Source organism: Populus nigra, chromosome 12, assembly GCF_951802175.1.
Source record: "Populus nigra chromosome 12, ddPopNigr1.1, whole genome shotgun sequence".
Lineage (NCBI taxonomy): Eukaryota > Viridiplantae > Streptophyta > Magnoliopsida > Malpighiales > Salicaceae > Populus > Populus nigra.
In genome coordinates, this window is record NC_084863.1 from 11,822,580 (window position 1) to 11,834,740 (window position 12,161).

Consider the following 12,161-nt stretch of genomic DNA (forward strand, 5'->3'; position numbering starts at 1 on the left):
AAATTCCTACAGATTATAAACATGAAAAAAAACAACATCAATATAAACCATATATATTAGTGATAAATCTAATTTTAAAAAATTAATATCATTATTAATAAAAATAGTAATAATAATTTTCAATATTATTATTAATATCATTATTATTGAAAATAGTAATAAAAAAGAGCTTTTTATACTTGGATGGTTTAATTAATGAAATTGAACAAGGTTCAATTTGATTCAATGGCGCTTTTCAAGAGCGGAACGGAACATGAGGAATGGAACCGGAATGTTCCAGCCGAAATTTAGTCGAAAAATTTGGAACGGATCGATATTTAAAATGAGATGAAAATTGTTTCGTTTTTTAAATTGGTATGGAATGTTTCGGCTATTTCGAACGAAAGAAAATGAAATTGATAACCTTACGCTTGATTACCATCTCATCTGATGCGTAAGGTAGCAGGTGCAGCTATTGGAGTGATGGGTTTGGTCAGGTTGGCGGCGGTTCAATGACAATGAATTTTTTTCTCATCCTTTTATTTTCTTTTTTATGGACTTGGTATTTGTGCCGAGCCTTTAAAAAATTAATTATGTTCTCCAAATTGTACTTATTTTGAATTCAGTCCTCATTATTTTGATTTCTATTTATTTTGATTTTAATACTTCTTGAAGTGTTTTTTTTTTAATTTCATCCATTGACATTTAATTTTTGTATCCAATCGGGTCCTCATTCTTTTGATCATAATTTTTTTATCCTTAATATTTTTTTTTATTTTGTCCTCTAGAATATTATTTTATTTTGTTTCCAATTTTGGTCCTCATTTTTTATTGCTCTTATTTTATGATTTTTTTTATTTTTTTTTCAATTTAATCCCTAATTAGTTTCTTTCAATTATTTTTTATGCAAGATTTAGTCCTCATTTTTTTAATTTTAATTCCTTTTTTAAAAAAAATTTATGATTAAGAATTTTACTTTATAATTTTTTCATGTTTTTTTTTACAGGGTAATCTCAATCTTATGATCCAATCTACCAGTTTTGAGCTTCATGATTTGTTTTTGTTTTATTTTTATGAGGTTATCTCTATCTCAGGGTTCAAATTAGTCAAGAATTAGCTTGATTTCTTTTAAATTAATTTTATTTTAATATTTACTATTAAATTATTAATTCCTAAGCATCGTGACACTTGTTCATATGCTGAGTTATCTTAGGTGCGAAGTGATCTAGTAAGTTAACTAGTGCTAGCTTGGTTTTTTTTTAAAAAAATTCAACTTCAATTTTTTTAAGTTTTTTTTAATTTATTTTTAAATCCTAATCTTATAATGATTTAACATGTTTGTAAAATAAGGTTTGTGAATTGTTTTTTAGAATTATCCTAATTTAATATCCCGGATCGCATGAAATTAACCTAAATTGATTTTATCATTGTCTTAACATATTTATTTATTTTATAAAAAAATTAACCCGGTAGGCCACCACTTTAGTTTGAAACAACTATGCACCAATTGAAATAGACAAATACTTTCATGTATTCAGATATCCAAAATTTTGCACTCAATGACTACAATGTCCTCCAAAAAAAAAATCCAACAAGCGACAACATAAAAACAAGCTCATCACTGAACTCATCTCATCGGTAACGACGAAGGGAGAGGGTGTTGTTTCTCTTCCAGTTTGCCCGGCGAGAGGGTCGAGCTTTGTGGTGCAAGTGTCCCCTGCCACGTAGACCCCTGTATTTCTTCCCAGCAGAGGTAAGGCCACGGAGCTCCCTGTGCTTGTGGACAGGATTGCAGAGCCAGTTGATTCTTGGGTCATTGCGGATGGCATTGTGGGCAACATCAACCAAGATTACCTCAAAGTACTTGTAAGTCGAATCCTGCATTGAAGACAATGCATTACTAATGCAAGTGAAGAGATAACAGTGAGAAAGTACAACTCTTAGGCTACGACTTGTGGTGAAAGTGACTAGTGAAATGAGACACATTCAAACTTCGCCGCCTAACCTCATTAATCCAGTATGAATTGAGAACCCTGAGGCCCCCCAATTTCCGACCAGCACGCTCCTCTGCTACAGACCTCTTGCTTCGTTGAAACTTCAGTTGAGTAACACCCTGGTTTGTGGGCTTACCATATACAATACCCTTCGGAACAGGCCTCTTCCTCCCACCCCGCCTAACACGGACACGATAAACCACGTAGCCCTAAAAGAAACAAACTACTTTCAGTATCCATACAGATGTGCAAAGCAATAGACTTTCTATGTGTGTGGCAGCCATGCACACTTCATCGAGTAGAAATTAAGATGAGCTAAAGGAAAACGGGTAAGAATAGCAACTTTAATAGCTTGATTAAACAATGGTGTTACTGATCTCCATTTTTATATCTTCAACGTTGTAAGCAATCACCTAACTATCAAAATCACAAATTCTTAGTGTTCCATTAGAAGACAAACTGAAAGTTTGAACAGAACAAGTCAAGCAAAAATCAAACTTAATAATTTAACATCCAAGCAATTTCTTCTCAACCAACTAGGAGATAAAATTCAAGACATCAATAACAACAAATCCAGAAAAGAACAGCAAGAACTCTATCTGATCGAGACAAAAATAAGGTTGACTAAACGAGGGCCCATTTGCTCATATGATCGATCGTTTTGATATTACAGGTATCAGGAAGCATTCCACAAATGCAAGTAGACACTCTCTCAGGCAGGAATGAATATGCATCAAGAAGCTACTTAACCAGCAAGAATCACACAATGGAAATGAGAAACCTCATTGTTCAGAAACAACAACATTAAGACAAGCACAAGCTGATTATGTCTATCAACATAGTGGAACAGAATTACACACATCGACCAAAACAAACTATGCCCTCTAAAACTTTGTGCCATAATCATCATAAACAGTAAATCTGGCACCTTAAACAGAAATAAAAACTTGGAATAACATACGAAGAAGTACTTCTTTCAGATGTAATGACTCAAAAAAAGTGTTACCTGCTTGGCCTTATAGCCCAACCGGCGAGCCTTGTCAGGGCGTGTGGGGTGCGTGACACGAACAATTGAAGGATGCTGACGGTACTCCCAGCACCTAACCCTTTGCAAAAACCTCATCACATCCGATTGTTTCTTCCTCCATAGCTCAGATACGTACTTGTAAGCCCCTATTTACATAAAACCCACAAAAAAAAAACTTAAGCTCTTCACCACATGCTTACAAAATCTCTAGATTGAAGCAAAAACTTAAGCTCTTTATTTTCTGTGAAAATGAATTTATGTAATACCTACAAAGGTAATAGTTAGCTGATACAAAAAGAGAGATTTGCATTATTCATAAGTGGAAAAAACAAAAGGGTTAGTTTAGAGAGAGAGAAAGTACCCATTGGATCAGAGTAGATCAACAGCGGTGACTGGATGGTGGGGGTGACTGGGGTTTTTAGTTTACAAGATAAAAGGAGAGGGCTTGGCTTGGATCAGTGGAGAAAACATAAACCCTAGTATCAAAACAAAAAACTGCACAAACGAAATCTTGGCCGTTCATTTCTTTTCCTTGTTAGATATTCTTTTCTTCTGGTGGCGGAGCCCATTAATAGACCTAACCCTTTGTAAAAATGGACAGGCCTCTCCATGGTATCGTACTGCCCGTAATGGCCTTGGTGCAAACACGCATAGCCGAGCAAGACCCAGATCATCATTTTGCTTAGAGTTAAAAAAATAAAAATAAAATGTGTGAATTATTTGTTTATTTTTTAAGCTCAAGATTCATAAATATTTAAACCAAAAGAATATAATTAATAGAACAAAACGCCATATAATTTGTCAATGTTAAGTGAATGTTAGGTGAGGTGGTTAATAGTATCCATATCTATGTTGTCTATTTTTTCTAATTAAAATAACTAGAAAATTATTTTACATCTATAATCTCTAAAATAAAAGGTTTTGAATATTTTATTATTTTTAATAAATTATTTTTTAAATTAAAATACTATAATGATTATACTTTATGACATTTTAAGGAAAAATTAGCCATGGTTTTTTAGGATGTAATATTTTTTAGTGTATATAGTACACGAAATGAATAGAAAAATTAAAACACATCATTAGATTCTAATACTTGCTCTTACGATGCCGCAACTTCCTAGTGCAGCATACACCTTATTAGTACAACATCACCACCTTTTATGTTTATAAATACATAAATTGTTAGCGCAACACCCACTTTTCTCACAAATAGCTATCACACGCCAACCTTTCTCACTCATAGCTTTTACCAATAGTAGTACAACATACACTTTGTTAGTATGATGCCAACTTTACTCATTAATCACCAGGAACCAACCTTTTTCACTAATGATCATGGTGCCTTACCTGCATAGATAATTGATCTTCATCAGTACTCCACATTTCATGAGGTAGTTTCATGTTACTAAGGTATATAAATATCTCAAATCATTAGGTAACACAAAACTAAATGACATACCACAAATAACAATCACAATATACACTCTCATATGCTCTTCATTTTACTTCTTTTTGCTATTCATTATTTTTCTTTTACAATTTACTAAAGAATCAGAGAGTTTTCTATTCTAATATGAGATTTATTTTTACAAGAGAGCATAGAATGAGCAAGCTTAGAAACCTCGACCTATAAGAAGTCATGGAAAACCCAAATCCAATATAAGGTTTTTATAACTTCATTAATGATGTCATTTGTGATGAATTGTAGAAATACTAAGAAATAAAAGAGTAACCAAATACACCAACTCCTCTAAATCTTCAAACAAATCACGCATCAAATGAAAGCGCTCACTGGATTTGTCTTAGTTACATAATAATAACTTCACACTTTTCCATCTCATTAGCAGGTGACACTATTAATGGCAGAAAGTTAGGGATGTTAATCCTTAATAATCATGTAAATTAGCCTTATAAAGTAATATATAATTGATGTCTTCAAAAGATAAAATACACAAATTTCTTTCAAATCTTTGTCTTTTAAAAAACACCATATGGTTCCATTGTATGTACCATTGAGTGGATAATAACTATTCTAGTCCCGTAAAGGAACATGATAAAACAATGTGTAAGAAAGTAAACATGAGAACACTTGTACTTCAACCTTTCAAAAGAGTCGCTCCCCTCCTTTCATAAAGAACACTTTTAAATTGGATGCTCTAGACATGAACTCTAATGATAAAAACTAAAGCCTCAACGAGTCCTAACCATAAAAATAGGTACCACCATTAATCTCACTTTGAATCTCACTCACGTGCACCTTATAAAAAAAACAACATAATGTGAGATGAAATTAATAATAATATAAGCTTTTATAAATAAATATCTCTTTTAAGCGAGACATCCTCCACTTTTTAATAGGGTGTTACACACTTGTCTCTCTAAATATCACGTGTTCATTAAGGCAAACCTATAAAACTACGATGAATTTATAGACCAAAAGGAACATATACATAATATACAAAGTAGCTTAGAGCTTGTAGCACAAAAAATGGTGATATACGCAAAGTCCTTTCAATAAAATTTCACGAATATGCTCAAATATGGTACTATAGCATAAAGCCTAACTCCGCCCTTGATTTTTATGATATTTGCACCAAACTCATCTCTTGCTTCAACATGAGCATACGAGTTAAAAGGAGCATAATTGAGCTTTTTTCTATCACACAACAAGTTGTTGAGAGCAACATAACATATCTTCAAAGATTTAATGATGAAATGCTCAATATGAAAAGTCTACTTGAACCCGTTGTAACTAGGCATGATTAGTGGAGTCTAAAACTATTCTTTATGAAAAACATTATATACTTTTCCTAACCAAACTCTCCTCAAAATGAAATAGGTCATTGGAAAACCATTTTCGAGTAAAAAAAGTAAGCATTAATAGACAAGAATAACCTTGGTTCCAGTAACAAAGAGCAAAATCTCCTAAGTTCCATCAATCTCTTTATAGCCTCGGGCAATCTAAAAGGAACACTAAAGGAACCATTAACGATTGACTAACATTTGGTAAAAAATATCCTCATCGATTGTGGTCTTATTGGTTCAAAAGTTATCTATGGTTTGAATATTCAGAGAAAAATATTGCATTTTGTTTCCCTTGCTATATATTTCCAAGTACACCATTTGGAAAGCCAGGGTCAGACATATTTACTGTTAAAGGATTCAATTGTTGGAAGAAAGTTAATGATGGAGAATAATGTGTTTTTTTACCTCATATGGGAAAATGTCCAAATTCAGCTCATAAATTTGCTACCAAGTGCTTGAAAAAATTGAAAAATCGGTCATGTCATATTGAAAAGGTAGTTAAGAGGAAAACTTCTCAAGAAATCTAAATAATCGATTGCATATTAAAGCCTCAATAGATATTGTTCGTTGACTCACATTTCAAGCATGTGCTTTTAGAAAGCATGATAAATAATCAAAAATAAAAAAAAATCAGGATAATTTTCTTGAAGTGGTGGAACTTTTAGCACCATACAATGAACAAGTGATCTTATTTTGGATAATACTCCACAAAATGATAAATACACCTCACATCAAATTCAAACAGAAATTTTACATGTCTTTGCTAGAAATATTCAATCTTTAATTTTTCATAAGATTAATGATGCAAAATCTTGTATAATTATTGATAAAGCTTAAGATGAATCCAAAAAAGAGCAAATGGCCCTTGTTATTAGGTTTGTTGATAGAAGTGGATTTATACAAGAATAATTTTTAGATATAGTTCATGTCAAAGATACAACTACTTTAACTCTTAAAAAAGAGATTTTCTTTATTTTATCTCATCATAGTCTTAATGTTTAAAATATTAAAGGTCAAGGGTATGATGGTGGTGCTAGTAATATACGTGAAAAGTGGAATGGTTTGCAAGCTTTATTCATTAATGATTGCTCTTATACATGTTATGCATATTGTTTAGCTCGTCAATTACAATTGGTTCTTATTGCTGCATCTAGAAAAGTATATAATGTTCATACTTTTTTTTAGAATTTGAGTTTTATTGTCAACATTATTTGTGCTTCGTACAAGTATAATGATGAATTATGGGTTTTTCAAGCAGCTACAATTGAACATTGAGTTGATATTGGTGAGATTGAACGAGTAAATGAGTTAATCAAGTAGGTGGTTTGCAGCGACTTAAAGATAGCAAATGTAGTTCACACCTCAAATCAATTTGTGGTTTGATAAAAATAGTTTGGAGCAACTTTCTTGGTTCTCGAAAACATTTCTTCAGATGGATCTACTTCTTCTCAACGTGGTGATGTGGTCTTTTCATTTAAATTGCTAATATCATTTGATTTTACATTCATCTTACATATAATGAAGAATGTTATATGAACTATTGATGTGTTTTACCAAGCTTTGTAACAAAAATCTCAAGACATTTTAAATGTTATGCATTTGGTAACTACCACAAAGACTTTAATTTAGAAGTTAAGAGATGATTGTTGGGAAAATCTTTTAGAAGAAGTGACATCATTTTGTAAGCATCAAGATATTGAAGTTCTTGATATGGATGCTTGTTTTTCTAGTGTGGGAAGATCTCTTTGTAAAAAAAATTCAGTAACAGTTGAGCATCATTACCGAGTTGATATATTTATAATTACCATTGATAAAAAAATTACTAAAGTTGAATAATAGATTCATTGAGCAGACGACCGAGCTTTTTAAGTTGAGCACAACTTTCAATCCTAAAAATAGCTATAAATTATTCAATGTTGAAGATATATACTTGCTTGTTGACAAGTTCTATCCTGAAGATTTTTTTTACCAAGAAATAATTCATTTGAGATTTCAGTTGCAACATTATAAGCTTGATGTGCTCAATCATCCAAAGTTAAAGAATATGTCATCGCTTGCTGATTTATGTCAAAGATTGGTTGAAACTGAAAAATCAATAATTTATCCATTCATAGACAGGTTAATTCGACTTATTTTGATTCTTTCTATTTCGACACTAACTACTGAACGAGCTTTTTCAGCAATGAAAATTGTTAAAACAAGACTTCGCAATCTGATGAATGATGATTTTCTTGCAAATTATTTGATTCTTTATATAAAAAAAATAAATTATTGAAAGATTCCCAATTAATATGATAATCAATGATTTATATTCTATGAAAGAACGACGAGTACAATTAAAATAAATATGCAATAATCTTTCTTTATTATTTTTTACTTTATTTCAAAGTTTATTAAATATAAATAATGCTTCGCTTTAACTAATGTTTCTTATATACTTTGTATATTTATACTTGATTGGTATAAAGACTAACAAAATTAAAATGATGTAAGCATTATGAAGATGAAATTAATTTCATAACTTTGACTTAATTTGGTATTGCTTTATACCTTTTATCCTATATAGAGATCATTATATGTTTATAATAAGTTCTATGAATAAAACTAATGCATGCAATCATTTTGTTTTTAGTTTTTCCGAACTCATGTATAGTAGATTAAAATTTGAATTTTTAAAAAATTTAATATTTTTTTGTGTTTTTAAATTATTTTGATGTACTGATAGAATGAGAGTAAGTAATATTGCTTTTATACGATGCTTCCCCTCTTATAAATGTAAGATTTTGAAAAATACAAGAAAGCAACCAGCTGAACAACACTTAAGACAGCTAATATCCAGTAAAAGTAATCAAGGTGAGCCCGATTCAGGTTATTTGCAAACCAGCTATCATCACCATCCTTACCAGTTGTCTTGTCAATTATAGAGACGAGAAAGCAGCTCAGAAAGTGTCCTACGCCAACGACACTGAGGAAGAGAGCAAGACCTACACTCTTTAGTTCACTTGGGACCTGATCATAGAAGAATTCTTGCAGACCAATTATGGTTAACACATCAGCAGCTCCAAGCAAGACAAGTTGAGGAATTAACCACCAACCACTCATTGGAATCGTCACATTTGGCATATCAACTAGTCCGTGTTCCTCAGCAGTTCTGAGCCTCTTCATTTCAACTAGAGCAGCAACTACCATGGCCAGAACAGATAAGAATAACCCAGTTCCAATTCTCTGAAGCATTGTAATGCCAGAATGTTCCCCAGTTAATTTCCTTGCTACAGGGACAAAGACACGATCATAGATAGGAACTAAGACAACAACTGCCAAGGGAATTGATAATTGAATTGAAGCCGCAGGAAATTCAAGACGTTCTGAAATTGATCTATTCATTGTTCTTGCTTGCTTAGTAAAGAAAGTTCCCACCTGTGAACCCACAGTAGCAAATATCAAGCAGCTAGTCCATATAGGAACAAGCCTGAGCACTGCCTTAGCTTCTTCAACTTCTCTAGGGGTACAGGCCATCCAGCTATCCTCTGAGCCATTGATTTCAAGCAGAGCTTTATTAAGGAACCTGTCACATTTGCAACTTCTCCATTGTAAGTATTTATCTGCCATCTAAATCGAGCTTTTGGGTTGGATGCTTTAGCAAATTATAATGGTTTTACTAGCATTTCATGGGATACTTCATAGGAATCGCTAATATATCATTCATGAAAATACTTCTTGCCAGTTGAAGCATTAATCTTCAGTTGTATAAATTTAATTCAACAAAGTTTGCAGCATGAGTTCTCTTACTCGAATTGCTCTGAATTTTGGCGAGACACGATGCAGCTAGCATCTTCCTTGAAAGATACTGCAGGAGAGATTCGCCAATTCTTAATAGCTTTAACAAGGACTCGACCAATTCTCAGAAACGGATGTTCCTCCTCCCTTCTGATACTATACCTATACGTCTTGGTTCCAAGTAAGAAAATTACAAGGGAAACAGCCATAATAACACATGGGATTCCAAATCCGAAACCCCAATTAAGGTTGTCTTGGATATAGTTTAAGAACGGCAGGATCACTATTAGGCCAGCATTCATACCAAAATTCCACCAATTGAAGAATGAACTTCTGGATTTGCGCTCCTCAGGGTCTTGCCCATCAAACTGATCAGCTCCGAAGGCCTGAACACAAGGCCTGAACCCACCCTGTCCGAATGCTACTAGATAGAGAGCAAAGAAGAACAATATGAGACTTGGATCAGGAGAGCACAACTGGATAGTATCGGCACTTTGGCAGTCATAAGCACGGACAGAAGGAAGCACGGCTGATAGAGTCAACAAGCTGAGTCCCTGCGAATTGAGATTAAATTCCATACACTTAACTAGCTAGTTGCATAAATATCATAATTTTTAACCCAAGTCTGAAAAAACAACACCTCAAACAGTTGTTGGATGGCAACATTATATATCAGGTTCGATATAATTTTATTAACTCTGAGAAATTCATTTCCCTTGAATTTGATTCTTTCAAGCTCAAATACGATCATATATATCAGAAAAGCTAGGGATATACCAAGACATAGATAAATGCTGCAACAATAATGGTTCTGTATCTGCCAAGGAATGAATCAGCTACAAAGGCACCTAACAAAGGCAGCAACCACGCTGTTCCCGACCACAAGTTCAAATTCTCCGCTGCCGTAACCGTGGACTGCCCTAAAGGCCCTGTCAAATACGTTATCAAGTTCCCTGATATCCCAAAATAAGCAGACCTCTCTGCAACTTCAACACCTGCATCATTTTCTTTAGTAAATCAACTAGAGGATTTTCATAATTAAAAATGGCATAATAATACTCCTATATTAATTACCTATAATTAACAATGCGCATTTCCATCCACCAGAATTGGAGAAGCCTTTGTAGTCAACTGAGCTATCGACGGCATAGGGCAAGAGGACTGCAGTTTCGGTGGCCATTTCTAGCAGCCTCAGACTCTGCGAACAATGGTTTCTGTCTGTGCTTCTCAATCATATAGAGTTACACGTGTGGATCACTTTCCTTGTTCTGCTGACACGTTGCACCCATTGGCCCTTGCTTTGATCAATCATTTAGAGTTTTCTGTTCATATACTAGTCCCTTGTCCAAAGGTGATGGATTATTAATTTTTTTAAATTTAAGATTCCCCGATTTCATAGGATTTTTTTAAAAAATCCTGCTCGTAGGTGGGATTGAAAGAGAGTAAAAATAATTATTTTAATAAATATTTCAAGAATTAAAAAATAATCAAGTTGATGTCGACAGTCTAGCTACCAATACTGTGTAGGAAAACAAGCTGACAGGACATGTTTGATAAATTAACCTCCGAAATTACATGAATAAACTATAGCCATCATAGCATGTTTTAATTTATGGGAGAAAAATGGTGTCCAAGACAATCATAGTCGCAGGGAACAAATGCCACCATGTATAGGTAAGCTTCCAAAGACAAAGATAAATTGAGACGATTGAAGACATTATAACAATAACATTAATAAATTAAACCAAAATCAAAGGGTGAGGAACATGATGTAACACTCTGGATTATAATAATAAAAATTATAATTATGCCTCTCATGAAAAAAACATTTGATTCGGTTGGTGGGGTAATAAGATCTTTTATAATTTTTTGAACAATAAAATTATAAAATTACTCTTAGAGCCAAACAGATTGGAGCTATTTTTGACTTTTTTATTTTTAAATACATTATGAATTTACTAGATTGCTCTTAAGTAAAAAATACTTTAACTTTGGTCCCATATCTTTTTTGTTATTTCACTTTTTTTTTGGTTATTATTAGGTGGGTTGAGGGGCATATTTGCACTTTACTATATAATAAATATTATTAAAAAAATAATTAGCTAACATATTGATTGTATGTGTCAAATGTTGCCCACCATTTTTGGACAACATGTGTTGTGTTGCTCGGTAGCTTAACAATGGTTTTATAATGGGCATCCTAATTATCTCAGCGGCTTCTTCTTACCTAGCTTACGCATGTTAGCAATAAATGTCTAATTTGGCACCGACATTTCTTTTTTTCCCTCTTCTTCTCTTCACTTGATTTCTAGCACTCTAAATTTTTAAAGCAACTCTTTAATATTTTTTAAGCAACCTTTTATTTTTTTTTTATATTTGGTCCCTATTTTTTTTTTTTCTTGACCCTTTTGTGAAGTTTTGATTTTTTTTTCAATTTCATACTTCAATCTCAATTTATCACATGTTGTTTTTTTTTTTTTTTGGTCCTTATTATTTTGATTTCTGATTTCTTTTCTTCACCCTTTTGTGCAATCTTTATTGGCTTTCAATTTCATTCCTCAATTAAGATTTATGGT

General features: G+C 32.7%; 2 protein-coding genes across 2 annotated transcripts; both read right to left on the reverse strand.

The window, feature by feature from the left end:
• Positions 1-1,492: 1,492 nt before the first annotated feature.
• On the reverse strand, positions 1,493-3,520 carry LOC133669373 (large ribosomal subunit protein eL15). Its single transcript, XM_062089475.1, has 4 exons — positions 3,362-3,520; positions 2,980-3,146; positions 1,985-2,182; positions 1,493-1,857 (listed from the first exon to the last, which is right to left on the reverse strand). Exons 1-4 carry the CDS (start codon positions 3,363-3,365, stop codon positions 1,612-1,614), a joined length of 615 nt encoding a protein of 204 aa, XP_061945459.1. The 5' UTR covers positions 3,366-3,520; the 3' UTR covers positions 1,493-1,611.
• Positions 3,521-8,535: 5,015 nt separating this feature from the next.
• LOC133669965 (protein NRT1/ PTR FAMILY 5.10-like) lies at positions 8,536-10,871 on the reverse strand. Its single transcript, XM_062090306.1, has 4 exons — positions 10,660-10,871; positions 10,363-10,580; positions 9,598-10,139; positions 8,536-9,373 (listed from the first exon to the last, which is right to left on the reverse strand). Exons 1-4 carry the CDS (start codon positions 10,763-10,765, stop codon positions 8,557-8,559), a joined length of 1,683 nt encoding a protein of 560 aa, XP_061946290.1. The 5' UTR covers positions 10,766-10,871; the 3' UTR covers positions 8,536-8,556.
• Between the last annotated feature and the right edge of the window lie 1,290 nt (positions 10,872-12,161).